At 38.3% G+C, this 25,709-nt stretch overlaps 1 protein-coding gene across 1 annotated transcript; it reads left to right on the forward strand.

Annotated features, from left to right (window-relative positions):
* Positions 1–272: 272 nt before the first annotated feature.
* Positions 273–22,645, forward strand: serinc2l (serine incorporator 2, like). The gene is made up of 10 exons (XM_061916081.1): positions 273–465; positions 6,993–7,154; positions 7,229–7,416; positions 12,467–12,546; positions 12,624–12,761; positions 12,870–13,039; positions 15,095–15,185; positions 16,861–17,011; positions 17,089–17,298; positions 21,324–22,645. The coding sequence occupies exons 1-10, from the start codon at positions 427–429 to the stop codon at positions 21,460–21,462; spliced, it is 1,368 nt and encodes a 455-aa protein (XP_061772065.1). The 5' UTR covers positions 273–426; the 3' UTR covers positions 21,463–22,645.
* The last annotated feature ends 3,064 nt before the right edge of the window (positions 22,646–25,709 follow it).

Genomic DNA, 25,709 nt, shown 5'->3' on the forward strand with positions numbered 1-25,709 from the left:
CACTCCGACGTGTCTTATTTGCACAGAGAAAGTTGGGGTGCACAAGAATACATTTTGAAACGTCATTATACAACTAGACATGCTGAGGAGTATGCAAAACCTTTTTAATAAATATTTTCTTGCGGCCCATCCTCACCCAGACTCTGCATCCTGTGGCCCCCAGGTGAATTGAGTTGGAGACCCCTGCTGTAACCCAAGTACTCACCCTGAGGATACACATTCCAGTACAGTAGGTGGCGATGTGCACCTATAACCTTTGTGGCGACCCGTCATAAAATGAAGAAGAAGAAGAAGCAGACGAAAAGACCAGTTGATGGCGACATTTGATCTCATCGCTGCTTTTTACTTTTTACTCGCCGTCTGACAGATTGGACTCAAGGAAAGACGCCTCAAACATTCAACTAACCCCAACATTTGGACGTCATCATGGGTGCTTGTATGGCCTTGTGCTCTTTAGCCAGCTGTGTAAGTACTAACTTATATACTGGTGGAAACATTAGACTAGACGTTTCCTTGTTGTTCGATCCAAATAGCAACCAGCTAAACGAACGTGAAGCCAACCTAAACATAGCAATCACGCTACCACGTAATAATGTTATGGACTTGTTTATACGAGCAAGAATGCGCAACGATAACGTCATTATTTTCCCTCCCGGAAGTAAGCAAGCGAACCCCTCCTCGGCCATGTTTAATATTTACTGTATAAGTGTAAGCAGTTAGAACCAAGGTATTGTACACTTTTCATGATACAAGTTTGGGTTTGTTACACGTACGTTACGTTTTGTGTTTATTTCGTTCAATGTTTAAAAACCTGACCATTTCGGAGACAGCGTTCCTGAAATCTGCTTTCTGATAAATGACCAGCAGGTGGCGATAGTTGTAGCTACAAATCATGTGATAGCAGTAAACAAATTAGGACTAAGTGCCCTCCAAGATAGTAGTTAAGCAGGTTGTTTGCAGGTTAAAAGCTCTTTGATGTTGTTTTTTATTTTACTCTTCACTTACCTTTTTATTTTTTGTAATAATTTGTATTTTTTATGTGTATGTATTTAGTTATTATAACATACATTTGATTAACTATTTTCCAATTCAACTACTCTTATGTTTTACTTTTTTGTTTGTCTTATTTAAAATGTTTACTTTTCCTTAACACATTGTAAGATATACAATATACCGTTATTCTTTAAAACTTACATGTTGTTTTTTTTCAGCAACTTTGCTTTATAACTGCTTAAACATTATTCACAATTTAGTATAAATTCTGTGTTTCATTTTAACTCCACCAACCATTTCTTTATTAATTTATTATTTATATGTACTTATTCTAACCGGTTTATATAGGGCTTCACAGTGGAAGAGGGGTTAGTGCGTCTGCCTCACAATACGAAGGTCCTGCAGTCCCGGGTTCAATCCCAGGCTCGGGTTAAATCCCAGTTTCGGGATCTTTCTGTGTGGAGTTTGCATGTTCTCCCCGTGAATGCGTGGGTTCCCTCCGGGTACTCCGGCTTCCTCCCACTTCCAAAGACATGCACCTGGGGATAGGTTGATTGGCAACACTAAATTGGCATTAGTGTGTGAATGTGAGTGTGAATGTTGTCTGTCTATCTTTGTTGGCCCTGCGATGAGGTGGCGACTTGTCCAGGGTGCATCCCGCCTTCCGCCCGATTGTAGCTGAGATAGGCGCCAGTGCCCCCCGCGACCCCAAAAAGTGAATAAGCGGTAGAAAATTGATGGAATGGATAACTGGTTTTTTAATATATTTATAATTGATTATATTTATTCCTATTTCGTTTAGTTTTATAACATTTGTATATTTTTGTGTCTTCATTTTAACATTGTCTTTATTTTCCTTTTAACATTTCACAGGCACTTATATTCTGTCGGTTAAAAAAATAGAAATATTTATACACGAGTATTACAATTTAGTACAGGACATTAAAATTAAGTGAAAAAGATAACTTAGATAAATTATGTTTTAAAAGCCATATAATATAATAGAATATAGTAAAAACACCTACATTAGTTTTATGAAATAATTTAATTGTAATGTACAGCATTTACTAGCAGTGTGGGGAAAAAATCGATTCGAATACGAATCAAATCGAATACATTGTGCGATTCAGAATTGATTCTCATTTTTAAAAAATCGATTTTTTAAAATGGGCCTCACGGTGGCAGAGGGGTTAGTGCGTCTGCCTCACAATACGAAGGTCCTGCAGTCCTGGGTTCAAATCCAGGCTCGGGATCTTTCTGTGTGGAGTTTGCATGTTCTCCCCGTGAATGCGTGGGTTCCCTCCGGGTACTCCGGCTTCCTCCCACTTCCAAAGACATGCACCTGGGGATAGGTTGATTGGCAACACTAAATTGGCCCTAGTGTGTGAATGTGAGTGTGAGTGTTGTCTGTCTATTTGTGTTGGCCCTGCGATGAGGTGGCGACTTGTCCAGGGTGTACCCCGCCTTCCGCCCGATTGTAGCTGAGATAGGCGCCAGCGGCCCCCGCGACCCCGAAAGGGAATAAGCGGTAGAAAATGGATGGATGGATGGATTTTTTTTTTTTTAATCAATCCAACAAACCACTTCACAGCAATACCATAACAATGCAATCCAATTCCAAAACCAAACCTGACCCAGCAACACTCAGAACTGCAATAAACAGAGCAATTGAGAGGAGACACAAACACGGCACAGAACAAACCAAAAGTAGTGAAACAAAAATGAATATTATCAAGAACAGTATCAATATTAGTTATAATTTCAGCGAAGCAGTGATTAAAAATCCCTCATTGACATTATCATTAGACATTTATAAAAATAAAGAACAATAGTGTCTCTTCCTGTTCAGGAGAAAGGACGCAAAAGAAAAAGGCTCCGCTTTTGCTACCGGAGTTTTTGTTTATTCTGAAGATTTTGACCACTGATTTGCGATCACAGCCATAGGAGTCACCTGGCATCCTTGACCTCATTTTGGTCAGTTGTGAGGCACTGATACGCTGAAATAAGGCAAGTTGGATGAGACGTTTGCCTCAAGCCATTGGCGCCTTACCGCAACTCAAAGCGGTTGGCTAATAACAAAAAACAACGGCGAGTTTACAGCTGTTTTAAAGTGCTTCCAACGTCGCAGAGTGCTATAAGTTGACAGACCAACACCTGAAATTGATTTCTGAACAACACAAGGTACGCATTGTCGGAACAACCAAGTTAAAAGTGCTGCAAGTTGCTAAAGTAACTGCCGTTTAAGACACAAGAGTCACTGACGTCATCGATCTGCCGCTATGCCAAAAGCAAAAGGGAAGACTGAAAGCCCGAAATCTTCGGTGTCAGCCGACACAGGACACAACTGGGACCAAGATTTGAGACTGGACACAGGTCATGATGGGGAACAAGGAGCACTACTAAAAATACTCCATGAATTAAAAGAAGGTTGGATAGAAATGAAAGAAGAAATTAAAGAAATAAAAAAAGAGCTGAAAAAAGCAATGGAAGAACACAAACAAGATGTGAAAAGTCTGCAGCAAAATATTGAAAGTCTGCAAACTCAAATCATCACCACAAAAAATTAATTCTCTGATATGTGCCAACAATTGAAGACCTTTCAAGAAGATGTGCGCCAACAAATGAAGACCCTTCAAGAAGACAACTACATGCTGTGGAATATCATGGATGAAATGGAGCAGGATAAACGATTGAATGATATCATCGTGACAGGTCACCGAATTAAACCAAGATCCTATGTGAAGGCTGTGAATAATGAAGGTGAACCAGATGAAATGGATCTTGTCTCGGCAGAACAGCAACTGGTCAACTTTCTGCAATCAAAGGAAATTGAAATCGACATTAATACCATCGAAACATGCATCCCACTGAACAGAAGAGACAACAACGCCACTCCAGTTGTGCTCGTGAAATTCGTAAACAGAAAATCTAAAATGGCAGTGCGGAGACAGGGAAAGAAGCTGAAGGGAACAAATGTGTACATGAATGAGCATCTCACTAAACGTAATGCTGGAATCGCCAAGAAAGCACGCGACTTGAGAAAGCAGGGAAAAATCCAAGGAACTTGGAGCGCCAACTGTAAAATCTACATCAAGCTGAATGGAGGTCCAGAAGCAAGAGTAATTGTTGTCAATGACATCAAAGACCTGGACAAATTTTAAGTTTACACAGCTTCCACAACAACGATGATAATGGACTCTGACAGAAAACAAGCACCTAAACTCAACATCAACACTACTACGCTGCAAGGGACGACTAAAAAAGAAGACCTAGATTCAGGACTGCATCCATCTACACTTATAGAGATTATTGAAACAACATCAAAGATTGTTGAGCAAGGAAATATGGAACTACAAAACTTCTGCAACAAAGAGCACAAAAACCAGGATTTGGAAAACGATATAGATCCAGATACAAATTTTTTTCCCACATTAGTAATCATTGTTTTTATTACACGGATGAACAATACAATAGCATCATTAAAAGTGACAACAAATGGTCAATTATTCATTTTAATAGCAGAAGCTTGTATGCAAACTACCACAATATTAAGAACTTTTTGGAACACAACGAACCCTTCAAAGTGATCGCCGTCACAGAAACATGGATTGATGATAAAAAATGAATAGATTTTGATCTGGAAGGATATGAACTAAACTATATTAACAGAACCAACAAAAATGGAGGAGGAGTAGCTGTGTATGTGATGAAGAACCTGAACTACAAAGTGATAAAAAACATGTCATTTGCTATAGATAATATCTTAGAATGTATTACCATTGAAATATGTCAGGAAAATAGCAAACACATGGTAATCAGTTGTATATACCGATCACCTAAGTCAAGTATAGAAACATTTGAAGAATGGATCAAGGCAACTTACATGGACAATGGTAAAAAAATAATTTTCTTTTGCGGTGACTTTAATATTGACTTATTGAACCCTAACAAGCAAAAGTTTATTGATGACTTCATTGATACAATGTACAGCATCAGTTTATATCCTAAAATCCCAAAGCCAAGCAGAATCACAGGACACTGTGCCACGCTTATTGATAATATTTTTAATAATGATTTTGATAATAACACTACAAGTGGTTTACTAATAACCGACGTTAGTGATCATCTGCCAGTTTTTACAATATATGATGGAACCTGCAAAAAGAACACGGAAGACAAAAGGACGTTTCAAAGACTGTGCACAGAGAAGAGGATGATTGATTTCAAAATAGAGCTACAAAAACAAGATTGGGACAATGTGTACAATGAAAAAGAGGTTGATGAAGCATACGAACATTTCTTAAACAAGTTCATAATACTTTATGACAAACATTGCCCATGGAGACAACTCAGTAGTAAACAGAGAAAGAATAATCAACCATTGGTTGACAAAAGGATTAAAAATGCTTGTAAGAAGAAGAATACACTATATAGAAAATTTATAGTACAAAGAATACAGAGGCGGAAGTTAAGTACAAAAAGTATAAAAATAAGTTAACAAACATACTACGATCATGTAGAAAAGAATATTACAGTGAATTATTGGACAGGAACAAAAATAATATGAGAGCAACATGGGGCATTCTCAATAGCATTATAAAAAATGGCACTAAGAGGGATTACCCCCAATACTTCTTAGACGGAAATAAACATAATGACAACATAAAGGAAGTAGTTGAAAGCTTTAATAACTACTTTGTAAATATTGGCCCAAAATTGGAAGAAAGGATTCCAGACCCAGTTTCAATTGAGGACTATTATGATACCATAGAGCGAAATCCCAACTCCATGTTCCTCAGTAATGTGACACAGGAGGAAATAGTTAAAATTGTGAAAAAATGTAAATCAAAGACTTCAACTGATTGTAATGGAATTGATATGGATACGATAAAAAAGGTTATTGATGAGATCTCAGGACCATTAATGTATATTAGTAACCTATCATTTCAAACAGGTACATTTCCAAACAAAATGAAAATAGCTAAAGTTGCACCAATTTATAAGACTGGAGATAAACCTCTATTTACAAATTATAGACCTTTTTGTTTACTTCCACAATTTTCTAAATTACTCACCCATTCATTCTCAAAATAATCTTACTTATCTCATCGTATGGAATAAAACTTGCTTCACCAATTATTTATTTGTTTATTTATTTTTATCGTGATTACTTATTACTTAAGGAGTATACATTGTGAATACATTGAGAACAGGAAGTGAACAAAAGTTTTAGCAAGTGTTATGTAAAGAAAAGGAGTAGGATTAAATAAGCTCTGCTTCTTCCTACTCCTTTTCAAACATGTTGAAAAGAGAAACTGGAAATTGTGATGTATCTTGTTGTATGCTTGCATGTTCGAAATAAACTCAAAACTCAAAGAGTGGCTTACACTTGCATCGCATCTCACAAGCTTGACAACACACTGTCCAATATTTTTACAAAGATAAAATAAGTCATAATTTTGGTTGGTTTAATAGTTAAAACCAATTTACATTATTGCAATCTGTTGATAAAACATTGTCCTTTTCAATTATAAAAGCTTTTTTTTTTATTATCTACTACTCTGCTTGCATGTCAGCAGACTGGGGTAGATCCTGCTGAAATCCTATGTATTGAATGAATACAGAATCGTCTTGAATCGGAAAAATATCGTTTTTGAATCGAGAATCAAATTGAATCGAAAAAATCGATATAGTATCGAATCGTGACCCCAAGAATAGACATTGAATTTAATCGTGGGACACCCGAAGATTCGCAGCCCTAGCATTTACGTTGGGGAGCAGACTTCTCTGTTGTGTAACAATAGAAATTGTTTTTGTTTTTTATATTGTTCACGGATGTCTGAGTGATAGTGATATGTGCACCTGTGTATCAATTATCCCTTTGTTAGCGACATATTTTCTAATAGTGTCTGTTCAACTGATCTGTTAAGTGTGAACCGCCAACTCCAAGCCAAAATTGTTGTTTTTCTCCCCCTTGGTAACCATCTTTATCACTGCAGGCCTCCTGTCTGTGTGGCTCAGCACCATGTCTGCTGTGTGGCTGCTGTCCCTCCTCTAATAATTCCACCGTCACACGATTGGTCTTCAGCATCTTTTTGCTGCTGGGGACTTTCGTGTCAGTCATCATGATACTTCCCGGAATGGAAGCTCAGCTCCGCAAAGTGAGTTCAAACCACGTTTTTCTTAGTAAACTCTGTTGTTGAATGGCATGATATATTTTTTTTTGTTCTTACAGATTCCAGGATTTTGCAGAGGAGGGAGTGGCATACCGGGTGTTGAAAATCAGTTTGACTGTGATGTCATTGTGGGCTACAAGTCTGTTTATCGCATGTGCTTCGCCATGACTTGCTTCTTCTTCCTCTTCTTCATCATCATGATACGTGTTCGTAGCAGCAAAGACCCCCGTGCTGCTATTCAGAATGGGTAAAGTTGGTGCCATATTTTACTCGTATGTATTGGCAGTGGTTCCTCGGTCTTCCTTTGTAATTTATTCCAAAAAGTTAGACGAAAACATTGTCAGATGAAAACCGAAGCAATCTTTCTTCTGTAAAAATATGGTAATTATTCCCCCAAAATATTATCACAAAAAGAGACTCTGAAGAAAATAATTATAGTTTTACATGCAGAAAAAATGCAAAACACATTTAAATGAGGAATAAAATTAACAAACAAATATTTTACATCAGTTTTAACTTTCATTGAAAACACTTGTTGGCAAAGATGGCAATGAGCGCAGAGCTAACACCACCTTAAAATGTTGCTACGAGTTTCTTCTGACACCAAAAATGTTCTCACCCTTTTTATGAAAGAGCTGGCACTTGCAACTAAAATGGTCACCAAATTTTGTTGGTACTATCGGGTACCGATTTTTATATATTTCAATACCTTCCGAAAGGGATAAGCGATAGAAAATTGATGGATGAATGTTGCACATGGTTGCAGACTCGGCACCGGTTCAACAACTCAGAGCGGACTCAGCCGGACTGACTCTACATCAGGGGTCTCAAACATGCTGCCTGCGGGCCAAATTGAGGCCTGCAAGACGTTATTTTGCGGCCTGCACCTTGATATGACAATTTAATGCTGGTGTGGCCCGCAAGTTTGATATCAATGCATGAACCGCGCTTGACAGCGTCATGCTTGCCAATGCTCCCAATTTTCCCGGGAAACCCTTGAATTTCAGGGCATCCATCCTCTAGAATTCCTGTCGATTTTCTCCCAACCAACAATATTAGGGAGTTGCCATTAATGCACTGTCTTGAGCACCACGTACATCCTGTACAAGCAGCGTGCAAGCCCAGTTATATGTTTTATCTGGCTATGTGAGATGCATGCGTGTCATTGCAAGACATATTTAATCAACAGCTACACAGGTCACATTGAGGGTGGCTTTAAAAAAAACTTTAACACTGTTACAAATATGTCCCACACTGTGAACCCACACCAAACAAGAATGACAAACACTGGGGGAACATTTGCACTGCTACACAACATAAACACAACATAACAAATACTCTTAATCCCATGCAGCCTTAACTCTTCCAGGCTACAATATACAGTGGGGCAAAAAAGTATTTAGTCAGACACCGACTGTGCTAGTTCTCCCACTTAAAATGATGACAGAGGTCTGTAATTTTCATCATAGGTACACTTCAACTGTGAGAGACAGAATGTGAAAAAAAATCCAGGAATTCACACTGTAGGAATTTTAATTAATTTATTTGTAAATTATGGTGGAAAATAAGTATTTGGTCACTTCAAACAAGGAAGGTCTCTGGCTATTTAAGAAGCTCTTCTATCCTCCACTAGTTGCCTGTACTAATGGAACCGGTTTGAACTCGTTATCTGTATAAAACACACCTGTCCACAGCCTTAAACAGTCAGACTCCAAACTCCACTATGGCCAAAACCAAAGAGCTGTCGAAGGACACCAGGAAAATAATTGTAGACCTGCACCAGACTGGGAAGAGTGAATCTACAATAGGCAAGCATCTTGGTGTGAAAAAATCAACTGTGGGAGCAATTATCAGAAACTGGAAGACATACAAGACCACTGATAATCTCCCTCGATCTGAGGCTCCACGCAAGATCTCATCCCGTGGGGTCAAAATGATCATGAGAACGGTGAGCAAAAATCCCAGAACCACACAGGGGGACCTGGTGAATGACCTGCAGAGAGCTGGGGCCAAAGTAACAAAGGTTACCATTAGTAACACACTACGCCGACAGGGAATCAAATCCTGCAATGCCAGACGTGTCCCCCTGCTTAAGCCAGTACATGTCCAGGCCCGTCTGAAGTTTGCCAGAGAGCACATGGATGATACAGCAGAGGATTGGGAGAATGTCATGTCGTCAGATGAAACCGAAATATAACTTTTTTGTATAAACTCAACTCGTCGTTTTTGGAGGAAGAAGAATACTGAGTTGCATCCCAAGAACACCATACCTACTGTGAAGCATGGGGGTGGAAACATCATGCTTTAGGGCTGTTTTTCTGCTAAGGGGATAGGACGACTGATCTGTGTCAAGGAAAGAATGAATGGGGCCATGTATCGTGAGATTTTGAGCCAAAATCTCCTTCCATCAGGGAGAGCTTTGAAGATGAAACGTGGCTGGGTTTTCCAGCATGACAATGATCCCAAACACACCGCCCGGGCAACGAAGGAGTGGCCTAGCCAGTCTCCAGACCTCAACCCCATAGAAAATCTGTGGAGGGAGTTGAAAGTCCGTATTGCTCCGCGACAGCCCCAAAACATCACTGCTCTCGAGAAGATCTGCATAGAGGAATGGGCCAAAATACCAGCTACTGTGTGTGCAAACCTGGTAAAGACCTACAGTAATCGTTTGACCTCTGTTATTCCCAACAAAGGTTATATTACAAAGTATTGTGTTTAATTTTTGTTATTGACCAAATACTTATTTTCCAACATTATTTACAAATACATTCTTTAAAATTCCTGCAATGTGAATTCCTGGATTATTTTTTTTCCACATTCTGTCTCACAGTTGAAGTGTACCTATGATGAAAATTACAGACCTCTGTAATCATTTTACCGTATTTTTCGAACTGTAAGTCGCAGTCTTCTCCAAAGTCCAAACCCCCCCAAAAAAAAAAATATATATTAATTTTTATTTTTTTATTTTTTTTTAATAGTTTGGCCAAGTCTCACCCCCAGCCAAACTACAAAAAAAAAGCGACTTATAGTCCGAAAAATACGGTAAGTGGGAGAACTTGCACAATCGGTGGCTGACTAGATACTTTTTTACCCCACCCCCCCACTTGCGTCGGTTGAGGTGGTGTATATTGTAGCCTGGGAGAGTTAGGGCTGCGAGGTGTTCTGGGTATTTCTTCTGTTGTCTTTAAGGTGTGTTAGGGTGCGGATTGTCTACCGAAATATGTTTGTCGTTCTTGTTTGGTGTGGGTTCACAATGTGGCGCATATTTGTAACAGTGTTAAAGTTGTTTATACGGCCACCCTCAGTGTGACCTGTATGGGTGTTGAGCAAGTATGTCTTGCAGTCACTTACGTGGATCTGTATAAGCCTCAGACAACATGTTACTGAGCCGGCACGCAGGTTGTGTGACGTAAAAGCAGGCGCGATGACATGTTGTAGAGCAGTAGTTCTCTCAGGGGTACTCGAAGGTATACCAAATCGTATATGAGATTTTTTTTAAATATTCTAAAAAGTAGTAGCACTTCAAAAATCCTTTACAAATATATTTATTGAATGATACCTCAACAAAATATGAATGTAAGTTCATAAACTGTGAAAAAAAAATACAACTATGCAATATTCCGTGTGGACAGCTAGTTTTTTTGTGGACATGTTCCATAAATATTGATGTTAAATATTTTTTTTTTTTGTGAAGACATTTTTAGAATTAAGTTCATGAATCCAGATGGATCTATATTACAATCCCCAAAGACGACACTTATAGTTGATGATTACTTCTGTGTAGAAATCTTTATTTATAACTGACTCACTTGTTTAATTTTCAACAAGTTTTTCAGTTATTCTTATATCTTTTTTCCCCCAATAGTTCAAGAAAGACCACTAAAAATGAGCAATATTTTTGCACTATTATACAATTTAATAAATCAGAAACTGATGACATAGTGCTGTATTATACTTCTGTATCTCTTTTTTTCCAACCAAAAATGCTTTGCTCTGATTAGGGGGTACTTGAATTAAAAAAGTGTTCACAGGTTGTACATCACTGAAAAAAGGTTGAGAACCACTGTTGTAGAGGACGTTAAAGGCAGTGCAGTCACGGCACGCCCTTAATAATGTCGGTCGGGTGAAAGTTGGGTCAAATTTGGGAGAATGGTTGCACCGGTAGATTGTTGGGAGGTGCACTGAAATTCGGGAGTCTCCCAGAATAATCGTGAGGGTTGGCAAGTATGTTGCTAGGGCGGGAAAGCCATTCATCGAATTTGAATTCATTAAAAAGTGCATGTTATTTATTTTAAGAAATCTTTTCTTGAGGCACAGCCTCACCCAGTTTCTGCATTCAGTGTCCCCCAGGTAAATTGAGTTTGAGACCCCCGCTCTACATAATGTTGCAAATTTCCATGCCAACAAGGCAAAAAGAAGGCACTTTAAATTACAGTAAAGCTCCACTTTTCAAAATGAGTTAGTTAAATGCTAATTTTCTTTGGATTTGCCATGTACAAGCTACAGATTAGCATTACCAATTTTACATGGCAAATTCAAAACCTCTAAATTTGGTAATAAAAACTACAGTAAAGATTCACGTTGCAATCAAACAGCTGGTGGTGTATAATAAGTCCAATACCTAAAGTATAAACACTTTGTTGGACTAAACAAAAGAAAAGACTGAAACATTTAGCTTATCAATCATCAATCAATCAATGTTTATTTATATAGCCCTAAATCACAAGTGTCTCAAAGGGCTGCACAAGCCACAACAACATCCTCTGTTCAGATCCATCATAAGGGCAAGGAAAAACTCACAACCCAGTGGGATGTCCCCCCAAGGGAGACCGGATGCAATGGACGTCGAGTGGGTCTAGCATAATATTGTGAAAGCCCACAATGACAATGACCAATTCCTAGCTAAGGTAACTAACCATAACCGATACACTACTGCCCTTTAAAATCTTGGAATTGAAATTGCATGCAAACTATACTATTTAATACTTGCAAATGACACCCAAAAGTGTAAACAATAGAATACAACAACTAGACAGCAAAGTTATTATTAGTTCAGTGTTAAAGAAAAAACATTAGTTTTATTAAACAATTCTATCCTGTTCCGCTGATAGATACGAGGGCAAATGGACTATAGTGCGCAATGTTTTAGCAATTACAATAAGAGACTGTACAAAAGCAAACTTTTGGCAAACTTTTTCTTAGAAAACTGAATCACACAAAAAATACTATGATTTTTTTTTTTTTTGCCAAATGCAAAAATGTCAGGTTCTAAATGTGTATGTTTAACTGTTTTACAGTTTTTGGTTCTTCAAATTTCTGATCTTAGTTGGCATTACAGTGGGAGCCTTTTTTATCCCAGATGGGACTTTTCATACTGGTATGGACATTATTTCTTCATGTCTATAGCTTTAGCTGTTGTTAAAGGTGTTGCCATAATTAATAACTGTTTTACAGTCTGGTACTATTTTGGAGTCGTGGGCTCCTTCCTCTTCATTCTGATCCAACTCATTCTCCTCATCGATTTCGCTCACTCTTGGAACAAATCATGGGTAGGAAGGGCTGAGAATAATGACAACAAATGCTGGTATGCAGGTAAAACAATGTCTTCACTTTCTTATTTAACCAATCAAGCTTTACATATGTGATATAAATGATGATTTACCAGTACACCATCTTCTGTTTTCTTTAATTGATTCCCAGGACTTCTGGCTTTCACGGTGCTGTACTATGCTCTGGCTTTCACCGCCGTTGTGCTGTGTTATATATACTACACGTTACCCAATGACTGCACAGAGCACAAGGTTTTCATCAGCCTCAACCTTATCTTCTGTATCATCATCTCTATTGTCTCCATCCTACCCAAAGTTCAGGTAACTGTCCCCTGCTTTTGCCGTCCTAATATATATAATTTCTCCATTGTTTGTCCTAAAGAATCGCGGGTGTAGACCTTGTAGTGAATAGCAAGAACTCCCAGAATAATGGGTTTACCCATAATGAGCCCTAAATGTTTTTTTTGTTTTTAACTTTAAACCAGGCATATCAAACTTGTTTTGAGTGTTGCATCGCAATTATGGCTCAGAGGTTGACTTTTAACAGTGAATGTATAGAAATATAAATACATAATAGCCTTGTAAAACAATTTGCATTGCCAATCATTTTTTAAATTAGTAGAATTGTTTTTGATTGATGGATAACTTGCTTCATTTAGATATTCAACTGTTTACCAATTGTCAAAAAATGATTGGAATATCTTACTGCAGAGCAGATAATATTAAAGTTTAAAACATTTAATTCACTATTTTTTTTTGTTAAAATTTAAAGAGCAATTATATTTAACGATTAAGTGTTCTATTGATGCACATTTCCAGCCTTTCGCGGGCCACGTAAAATACAGTTTCGGGCTACATGTCGGGCCACATCAAAAATTATGTGGTGGCCACAAAAAAAGTGATGTGAAGGGCTGCTTAAAAAGTGATATGGCGGGCCACATTAAATATGATGTGGCGGGCCTTGTCAGGCCCGTAGGACTTTACATCTGTACTCCAAAGCCTGTAACATTTATTTGAGGTTTTTTTTCAAAAACAATTTATGTTTAGTTTTACACGTTGACAGTTACAGACCTACAATATATATTATTGTGCTTACAAAACATGCTACACATCTCATCTTGTTTAAACATCCTCTAGCTGGTGAGATTCCTGCTCAACCTCCCATACAGGACTCACCTAACTCGAGCCCACCTTACCAAATTAGGATGGCTTAGAGTGGAGGAAAAAGTACACAGAATTGCAATGTGCCTGGTATTCAAAATACTCAGAGAAACTGTCCCCAAGTACCTGTCGAACTATTTCACCAGAGTAAGTGATGCTCACAAGTACTACACGAGTGGGAGTTCCTTAGACCTCGTCCCCCATAAATTCAAGACTCATGAGAAAAAAATGCATTCTACTATTTTGCCACCACAGTGTCTGGTGGCACTACCAACAGACCTTAAAAATCGAACTTCCCTCCTAAATTTTAAAACTGCCATAAAATCATGGTTCAGCTCAACCTCTACCTGATCTGAACCAAAATTGATCCGCAGCAACTATTCGAAGCATCTAACAGGTTTTTATGTGGTTATAGTGTATATATATTTTCTCATTCTGTTTTGCACATTCGTTGAATCAACATGTGCATAGTCATGTACATAATGTCATGTACATAGTGTATATAAAGCCCCCAGCCCCCGATTTTTTTATATATTGTTTTTCAAATCACCTGACATGAATACAGTGTATATGTACAGCATTTATCAATTTTTTAACATGGTTTTTTATATACATGTTACAGGTTATATGTTTTTTAATATTGAATGTATCAAATGTGATGAAAATTTAATGGACAACAATGGAAACAAGCCTTTTGGGTTGTTTTTTTTGCCATCCATTTGCCTTTTTAAAGCATTACATGGATTTAATTGTTTCAGATGTCAACAAACTCAATCAATCAAATCAAACTTGCTGAAAAATATTTAGTAAATTGACTTGTGACACTAGGCAATCTGTGCCCTCTTTATTTTATTTGTAAGTTACAATAAATAAAAAAAATCATAAGTTACAGTTTAATGCTGAGAAATGAAATCTGGAATCATGAGGTGCGAATGCCGATCAGAGAATTGCAGTGGATCTACTATATTTGCTGTATATCGCATAGCTGTGATATACAGTACATGTGTGCCGTACACCAGGAAAGCAACATAATCATGTTGAAAGGAATATGAGCTAAGTTTTCTTTGATATAAAATAATATTTTCAAGTATTTATTCAGATAAACTTGGTTAGGTAGTTTGAGGGGAAGATTTTCAAATGATCTATTTAGTGTGATTTTATATCATAATGCATTGTGCTGATATATGTTTTTTTTGCCTTTTTTTTTTTTTACAGGAAGCTCAGCCTCACTCCGGCCTACTGCAGGCTTCTCTTATCTCCCTCTACACCATGTACATCACTTGGTCCGCAATGACCAATAATCCAAGTGAGTCTCATTTAACAATAAATGCTGCATTTTGTAATTTGGGATGATGCTCATAGTTACCATTATACTGAACACTGATGTTCAACGTTTGTGTTTTGTCTCCTGCAGAGGAGGCATATGTGTCGGCTACATTCTTACTAATCTGACCTACATTTATATATGTTTGCTAAGACATGATACAACTACAATAACACTCAGAAAACACATACGTACTCCAGGCCTTTTTATTTTTAAATCCTGAAATCAAGATGGTGATCCAAAACATCCCCAAAACCTAATTAGTACCTGAATTTACGAGCTTAATTGGTTCTGGGATGAAGCGCTGAACTCAAAACACTCGTATCTCAAATCAACATATCCCATTGAAATGAACTTAAATCGATTTTATGAGGTAATGTAATAATAATGTACAGCATTTACCTTGCAGAGCGGACTTCTACGGTATCTCCATTCAGCTGCTTCTCCTTCAAACACACCATCAGCAGCTTTTCCATATCTTCGTAGATACATGTCGGCCGTTAAGATAATATTTTACCATCCTTGGCTGATGTTAGACTTATTCTGCTTCAATATGGTGCAGACTAGTTGTTATGTGGTCCAATTGGTTCGCCAAACTGTGAAATGAAATTCTGCCCTGAATTAGGACTAGCAGGTACAGAATGTCTGCGACCAAACCTTTGGTCCAGACTGGGAGAATACATTTACCTACTAAGTGAATCAAAAGAAAAATAATTTTTTTATAGCTAAAATTTTTGATTCACACTTTCTTCATGTGTTTGCTCTGATCCAACTCTTCAGATATAACATGAACAGCAACAAAAAATACAGAAGCTTTTTGTTGAAATCATTTTTGACTTTTTAGATGAAAGCTTTTTGGTCCTGAATCGATCAATAAACTTGTTAAGTGTGTTAGTACACATCGCTTCACACTACCCTAAATTCAAACTTTAATGTAATTTAATTTCCATTTGCCAAATTTACTGGTTAGAAGCACTGATGTACACAAGTACTCCAGGAAGCAAGTTACCTTTTGAAAGTATTGTTTAGTAACTTGAAAAACAAGTCTTATAGTATTCCGTACACCACTGGTCCCCAACCACTCGATTGGTACCGGGCCGCAGAATAATTTTTTAAAATTTATTTTTCATGACAAAAAAAAAAAAGAATCCCACTGGACAAATTATCAAGCGTTGACCGGTCCGGAGCTACAAAAAGGTTGGGGACCACTGCCGCACACCACTGATATTTTACTGCAGAATGCAGTTTTTGCTGACAAACCAAATAAAGAAAGAGCTTTGAGACGAAAAATAAACCACCTCAAAAACGTACAGTTTTAATCCCTAAGTAAAAATCTTGCATTGTATCACACAGAGGTCACACACATGCAGCAAGAGATGTTGAGACTCAATGTGTTGCTTCCTTCAGCCGAGGGTGTTTGTTTGCAGTGACAACTTGCTTAAGTGTTCCAATCTAAATGCAACCAATTTGTCTTCATTCATTTCATATCTGATTATTGGGATTCTTAAAAATATAAATAGTTATTTGGTTCAGTACAGTTCCAATTTGATGTCATGCAACTGCAAATAGTAGTTGATTATCAATCCACTTAAAACTGGAGTGTGACTGCAGGTTTGTAATAACATTCTATAACATTGTGTGTGTTTGTGATTCTTAGATCGAAAGTGTAACCCCAGCCTATTGAGTCTGGTGTCGAACATCAGCAGCCCCACAACTCCTGAGGATAACACACCAGGTCACTTGCAGTGGTGGGACGCTCAGAGCATCGTTGGCCTCGTCATCTTCCTCTTCTGCACCCTCTACGCCAGGTATGCTTTACAGTTTATCAACTGTCTTCCTCAATTAATCATATTCTTAATTGCTGACTGTCCCCTTTGTGTCCCAGTATCCGTTCATCAAGCAACACCCAGGTTAATAAGCTGCTGCAAACGGAAGAGGGCGGTGGAGAGAGCCCAGTCGGCCAGTTGGGAGAGGACGGCATACGCAGGGCGGTTGACAACGAGGAGGATGCAGTCACTTACAACTACTCAGCGTTTCACTTTCACCTGTGTCTGGCTTCACTGTACATCATGATGACTCTCACAAACTGGTACCAGTAAGTAAAACTCACCATAAAGTGCTGCTACAACCCCTTGCAAAAAATTATGGACTCACCAGATGTGGAGGATGTTCATTCTGTTGTTTAACACAAAACTATAGTAATTTCAAATGTAAACTTTCTGGCTTTAAGAAACACTAAAATAAATCAGGAATATAAATTGTGGTAGTCAGTCACAGTTTAAATTTTAAATCAAACAAAGTAAAAAATAATGGAATTATTTAATTCTGAGGAAAGAATTATGTAATCACCCTGTAATTTTTGATTTCTAAAGCTAACACCTGCATCAGATTAAATACGTCCATTAGTCACAACATGGAGAGCTGTTGCTGCACCAGATGGATTGACATAAATTGTGGCTCTAACCTAAGAGATGTGAATTAAAGGCATACTGAAACCCACTACTACCGACCACGCAGTCTGATAGTTTATATATCAATGATGAAATCTTAACATTGCAACACATGCCAATACGGCCGGTTTAGTTTACTAAATTGCAATTATAAATTTCCCGCAAGGTATCTTGTTGAAAACGTCGCGGAATGATGACGGTTGCTCGTGACGTTATTGGTTGGAGCGGACATATTAGCCCAGCACCACTCACAGCTAAAAGTCGTCTGTTTAATCGCATAATTACACAGTATTTTGGACATCTGTGTTCCTGAATCTTTTGCAATTTGTTCAATTAATAATGGAGACTATAAAAAAGAATGCATTTGGTAGAAAGCGGGGGATTGCAGCTGCCTTTAGCAACCAAAACACAGCCCGTGTTTCTTTGTTTGTTGTGAAGCTTTAATATGGAACAGAGCGGTCAAGCGAACATGTTTCTCTACCACATGTCAACCAGCAAGTTTTTGGATGAGAAAATTGTCATATTAAGTCGGCTCTTACCGGAGACTTGAGTGGAGTTTGTGTCCTCCTGCAGCAGTTGTCAAAAAGGCAGCTGTGACTTTCTTGGCTCCTCCATATTGCTTCCCTCAGACACTGGCGGTCACCGCAGCCCTCCGACTTTCAGGTATGACTTTGTAATCTCACTAAAACACTAGTAACACAACAAGCAGATAAGGGGTTTTCCAGAATTATTCTAGTAAATGTGTCTAATAACATCTGAATTGCTCCCACTGCCGTCACCTTTTTTTTTTTCTTCTTTTTCTTCTAGTGCTTCACTCTTAACTTTCCTCATCCATGAATCTTTCATCCTCGCTCAAATTAATGGGGAAATTGTCGCTTTCTCGGTCAGAATCGCTCTTGCTGCTGGTGGGTATAATTATAAACAATGTGAGGAGCCCTACAACCCGTGACGTCACGCGCACATTGTCTGCTACTTCCGGTACAGGCATGGCTATTTTATTAGCGACCAAAAGTTGCGAACTTTATCGTCAATGTTCTCTACTAAATCATTTCAGCAAAATTAATGGCGATATCGCGAAATGATCAAGTATGACGCATAGAATGGACCTGCTATCCCCGTTTAAATAAGAAAATCTCATTTCAGTACGCCTTTAAAACAAAGGAGGAGATTATCAAACTCCAAGAATCATCTCAAAATGTTGCAAAATATGTTGTTCACAGTTAACTGCGTCTAAATTCTGGACCAAGTACAAACAACATGCGAAGGTAGTAAAAAAACAAGCATACTGGTAGACCAAGGAAAACATCAAAGCATTAAGATAGATAACTTAAAGCAATATGTCTTTAAAATAGAAAATTCACATCAAAACAAAACACAAATGGACAAAAGGCCTTTAAAACAAAGGAGAGGATTACCGTATCAAACTCCAAGAATCATCTCAAAATGTTGCAAAATATGTTGTTCACAGTTTACTGTGTCTAAATTCTGGACCAAGTACAAACAACATGGGAAGGTTGTAAAAAGCAAGCATACTGGTAGACCATGGAAAACATCAAAGCATTAAGATAGATAACTTAAAGCAATATGTCTTTAAAATAGAAAATTCACATCAAAACAAAGAACAAATGGACAGAAACTGGAGTTAGGACCAAACTGTAAAAAAAAGCGACTCAAGCGACTAAAGGAAAATCTGATTTCAATACAGAAAAGATAAACAAAAGCCATTATCAAAAGTAAACAGGAAAAAAAGATTCCAATGGGCTGATGAAAAACAATGGTGGATAGAGATGTGCAGATAGGCAAATATATCATCCGCATCTCCAAAGTCCTCAACCACCCGCCGTCCACCCGAACCAACATTTTATCAGGACCGTACCCGCCCGCCAACCGCCTGCTGAAATACATCAGGGTTGTCCGCCTTTACCACTCACAGAGCTATTTATACCTGTTTCACAGAATAACGATTACAATTGGAGCCGCTAACGTTCCCGCGACTATCAAATAGCGTTCATCCTGATTACAGGAATATTGGCGTGCTGTGAAGCCATTGCCTTAGACACCTTCAACAACATGTACGAACCGATTATTGGTCCGGCAACATGTTGTGTGCAGCTTCTGCAATCACACGTACAAGATTGAAAGGCATACTGGGTGATACAGAGTACTAATGTGTGCCATGCTGTGAAGCCACACCCAACAAGATTGACAAACACATTTCGGGTGAACATCCTCACAGTAACACAACATAAACGCAACACAACAAATACCCATAATCCTTTGTATTCATGACACATCCTGAATATATTTTACACCCCCTACCCCCAACCCCGCCCACCTTACTGACGCACGGGGGGAGTGGCGGGGTTTGCTGCTAGCGGGGTGTATTAAATTGTCAGGAAGTGTCATGAATAGAAAGGATTATGGGTATTTGTTGTGTTGCGTTTATGTTTTGTTACTGTGAGGATGTTCTCCCGAAATGTGTTTGTCGTTCTTAACTGGGTGGTTTCACAGCGTGGCGCATACTACTAAGAGTGTTAAATTTTTTTATATCACAACCATTAGGGTACTCTGGGTCACCCAGTATGCCTTGCAATCGTGTGCGTGTCGCTGCGGAAGCCACACACATGATGCTGGACTGACAAGCAGATCGTACATGTTGTAGTAGGCGACAAAGCCAACGGATTCATAGCACGCCCTAATACTTATTATCTGGGTGACTACCGGCAGTCAACCAGGAGAATAATAGCGTCTCTTATTGTCTTCTTCGCTTTATGACACGGGTCTTACATGGTACTTTGAATGGCAAAGGATACCGATCACAGAACCATGCATATCAAATATTTCCGGATGGTTCAACCGCCACCCGTCCGAATCTAATTAAAATCTATTTTATCATCATGTCAACCGCCCGACCCGCGGTTTATCCGCGGAGTCCGCGGATGAGACCGCAAACCGCGCATCTCTAATGGTGGACTATGGATATTCAGTGATAAATCACTAATCTGTGAGGGGCAAGGTGATGATGCTGCAACTTTTGTTGGGTATGGTTCCAATGGGATTTATGAAGATGACTGCCTGAAGAAAAGATGCACATTTTCACTGTCATTGATGATATGGGGCTGCATGTCAAGTAATGCCACTGGGGAGATGGCTGACATCACATTTTTTAATAAATACAAGTTTGCATTGACATTTTGGACACTTTTCATATTCCATCAATCAAAAGGATGTTTGGGGAACAACTTTGCTTGAGTTAAATTGAAATTAGAAATTGAGTAACATAGTCCATAACAATGAAATAAATAAAACTGTTACTGACAACCACAATTTATTTTCTTGATTTATTTTAGTGTTTTTAAAGTCAGAATAGTACAATTTAAAATGACTATGGTTTTGTACCATGTCTGTTACCTGTCTTTTTTTCTACACAATTAAACAACTGAATGAACATCCTCCAAGTATGTTGGTTCCATAATTTTTTCACAGGGGTTGTATTGTCAAGGTGTATTCTTATGCTTGACCACCAGAGGGAGCACAGTACGTTGCCCATCCATTCATCCAGTTTCCTAAATCATTTCACTTTCAAATGAAGCCCCCCTTTTGTCACCGTGCTTATATAATACATATGTTTATGTACGAAGTTTGTTTCACTTAATTTTGCCTCTTACAGACCTGACACTACCACCAAAGCCATGCAGAGCACCATGCCGGCCGTGTGGGTGAAGGTGTGTTCCAGTTGGTTGGGTCTCAGCCTTTACCTGTGGACCCTCATCGCTCCTCTCATCTTCCCAGACAGAGATTTCAACTGACCAGGTTTCTTGTATTTTCAATTAGTTTTATTTGCGGCATACAGGAAAAGGAAAGTAAATATTACACAATTATTTTTTTTTCGTGCTTCCATTGTGATTCATCTTGATAGGCTCCTTCCTGCCAACTGCCTGAAATGGTGTGAATTTTGCGTGCTGTTATCACCTTGCTGAACTTAAGTTAATCGGCTATCCAACAGACTTGGCAACAAGGCACTTTCTCAGTCGTATTTTTAGTATTTTTTACATGATGACATGTTGACAACCAGGATGATGAGGGCTCCTATTGGCTAATGTGCAGACACCCCTCCCTTGGACTGTTTGAAGCTGGGGCAATGAGGGGAAACCTCCTTTTGAGCCCCAGGGAGAGAAGAGTGTGAGAGCGAGATAAGAATAAAATGGCACACCCTGCATATGAGAACGGGGGTTCCCTTTTGCAGCTAGACTGTTTACACAAGCACAGACCACCAGTTAAACATCATCTCTTCTGTGTCTGCTCCTAAACCAAAGTCACCTATCTGTGATGTGACACCTTCTCCATGTCTGGCTGTGTTCAACCATCTGCACCTGCATGCAAGTCAGCCCGCGCAGGCAGGGAGGCGTAGTGATCTTTGGCAGTCTCACGTGATGTAAATCAGACCTCCTTGTGCTAACACATATGCCATCATTCTTCCATATGACCTTAGTAATACCAGTCTGTATTGCCCTGAGCAAAACAATCATTTTCAAAACATATTTTCATTTGAAGTGTGTGGTTTTAGAAAGGCAGTGAGGTTAATTGTCTTTATTAAATGGTGGTTATCTGCGTTCCAATACCATAGGTGCTTGCGCCCAATCCAGGAAATGTAGTAAAATGTGGATAGTATTTAAAAAAAAACCCACAAATGAATCAAGTGGCTTGTGTGCTAAACATAACCATTAGTTTGGATCAAATTTGTTTAGCATTGTACAGTTTTGCATCATCACCTGACTTAAGCGCAGTATCAAAGCAGAGAAGTGTTGTATTGTATTAGGTAGTATCATTTTAAAATCACTAAAGTGCCTTTTTTGCATTCAGCATTTCATAAGAGTCTTTCATGCTAATATGTGCTTGTCTTGCCTTTATATATGGTGGGAGGTCAGCCATTGCATGTACACTATGTGCTTATGACAATGATTTTATTAAAGATTAAACGCTCAAATTCAATATTTGTTTTGGTCTCTTTCGAGTGTTTAGTTGCTTTGGTGAGGTGGGTTCGGGGGGCATATGCTTAAATGCAGCAAGTTCCTCGTTTTGACCACACAGCCAGTAGCCGTCAATCTGTCCCATTTAGGTGCTCTGTGGGCACCTTTAAGTCAAAGGGTAAGAAGTACCAATGAGTCCAATTATTCTTCTGCTTGTGCGATACTCGGTCATTAGAAGAGGGGGTGTCACTGACAATGTAAATAAACCTGCGTACGATTTCCACTCAGAGACAGGATTTTGAAACAATTTGTGGGCCATTCCCCTGAATGGTTGCCATTTGTGTCCTCAGGAAATAAAACGTATACGGTAAATAATATGTCAAATATTTTTATGTGTCCCTCACATTGATTGCTCGCATATTAAATAAAAATAGTTGAAAATAATCATTTAAAATAACTGAATTACTGTTAACATTTAAAAAAAAAATAGAAACTTTGTTTTCCCATATTTGTTACTTTTTATCTCAACAATACTCCAAATTTTTTTTTGAATTTACAGCTTAGTCGTCTTTTGGGTTATCACTCAGTGCTGTTACCCTAACACAGTCGTCCCCCCCCCCCCCTTTTTTTTTTTTTTTAACCAAGAACCACCTCACTTGGCTTTCCAAGTACCACCATAATGGCCAACATTAAACTACGGTAGCGTTGTAGGCTTAAGTATCTACTAAAAATAAGGCAATGGTTTTAACAATTATATTAAATATTTTTGACCACTGTGACATTACACTCAGTTTGAACTGTAACACTGTTTGAATATAGGAAAAAACAAAAAATATGTTGGTATACCACTAGATTGAGCCTGTGTGTCGCTAATGGTACAGGTACCACAGTTTGAGAATCATTACCCTAACACATTTGTCCATTTAAAAACTGTTGAATATTCTACACACTCAGTCGTGTTACTGAAATAGTCTTCGGCTTTAGGAAATGTTGCGTGAGATGGGCAATGTCACATTTTAAAGTGGTTCAATATGTCTTTTTTTATCAGATTCAGAGTTTAAAAAAATACATTTTTGTTTATTTTGTGAGCATTACAATGAACAATTTGTAGCAATTAAGTGCAAGGTCCCTCAAAGAAAGTAGTTAAATGCTTGTTTTTTTATGTCTGTACCAGAGCGCACATTAGGACCCAACACTCAATACATACAGGTGTTAATGGAACCGTGTGGTTCCAAGAACGCAACCCTGTTGGATGCCTAAATTAAATCGGGAAATAATGGCTGCTTGATGAGTTAAGGCAAAACTATTTGAAAAATATTCTCATAATGTACAATTCTGCTGAATGAGGAATCCAAGGCGTAAAGACAAATGTTCTTGACAGTTACCGCTCAGGTTGCTGGTAAGACAGATCATGAGTTACAACACAAGATGGTTCTTTGTTTACATCCAGCGCTACCAGTGATTCACCAATGGGTGCTGCTGACTGTACTCAACATCTTATCTATGGCGTCAAGGTGGCGTCACTATGTTCTTAGCACAGTGAGATCATGTGGTACAAAGTTCAGGGCTGATGTTTTGCTGGTGACATGGTAATACTCCCAAGAAAATCATGTGGTGATGACTTTTCATTATCATGATGACATAACCTGATTTTATTAGCAATAGCATCTTTACAAGAAGCCCTCACATTGTAAAGCCCTTTAAGTACGTATTTATTTATAAATGAATTAATACATTTGTGACCATGTTAACCCGTTTTTGTACCTACGGTATGAATAAACAATAAAATGACTTAAGGCGTTTTTTGCTTTGTTACAGAGGCACTTCTTACAGCCTCTGCTATGTTATTTCCGTTTTGCATGGCCGGGAGGGGAGGTTCCTGTTGCTTCTGGCTGCCATACTAGTGGCCCACTCCACTTGGCACATGACACACTACTGTACGCTCTGTACTACTGACTTCCACAAACCCTCAACGCCGGCCAGCCTACTACACGCAGGTTCCGAATGTGAAATCCGTACTGTGTACAATGGTAGGGATAGCAGATAGTGGAGCTCTGTTGTTAGGTGTTTCTGTATAGCTGGAAATAAAGAGATGATGCTAGTACATACAGTGGGGCAAAAAAGTATTTAGTCAGCCATCGATTTTGCAAGTTCTTCCACTTAAAATGATGACAGAGGTCTGTAATTTTCATCATAGGTACACCTCAACTGTGAGAGACAGAATGCAAAAAAAATCCAGGAATTGACATTGTAGGAATTTTAAATCATTTATTTGTAAATTATGGTGGAAAATTAAGTATTTGGTCAACCATTCAAAGCTCTCACTGATGGAAGGAGGTTTTGGCTCAAAATCTCACGATACATGGCCCCTTTCATTCTTTCCTTAACACGGATCAATCTTCCTGTCCCCTTAGCAGAAAAACAGCCCCAAAGCATGATGTTTCCACCCCCATGCTTCACAGTAGTTATGGTGTTCTTGGGATGCAACTCAGTATTCTTCTTCCTCCAAACACGACGAGTTGAGTTTATATCAAAAAGTTATATTTTGGTTTCATCTGACCACAGGACATTCTCCCAATCCTCTGCTGTATCTGCTGAGATTTTATGACATATTGAGTAAAATATGCTTGAAATGAGAATATCAACTGATGCAAAGCTGTGCCATTAACAGTCACAACTATAAAACTACTTTTTAAAGTAATAATTTCTTCAAGTATGAAAAAAAAATCATGATGCCGAGCTCATATCATTATGTCAAGATAATGGCACTAGCATTTACTTAATTTAAGATTTTTTTTTAACATATTGAGCAAAAAGGTCTCTTTTTTTTCTACCAAGAAAAGTACAGTTGTTATTGGTGAGAATATACTTATTTTAAGATATTTTTTGGGTTCATTAAAGTTAGCTAATTTTACTTGTTTTGGAAAGTCTTGACAAGCCAAATTTTCTCGTTCTATTGGCAGATAATTTTGCTTACTTAAATTAAGATACCCCTCATTTTTTAATGTATTTTTTTATTTTTCTCGTTTTTGAACACTGACTTTTTTCAGTGTATGAAATACATAAAACAGTAATGCTTGGAATAC

This window comes from Nerophis ophidion, linkage group LG11 (genome assembly GCF_033978795.1).
Source record: "Nerophis ophidion isolate RoL-2023_Sa linkage group LG11, RoL_Noph_v1.0, whole genome shotgun sequence".
Lineage (NCBI taxonomy): Eukaryota > Metazoa > Chordata > Actinopteri > Syngnathiformes > Syngnathidae > Nerophis > Nerophis ophidion.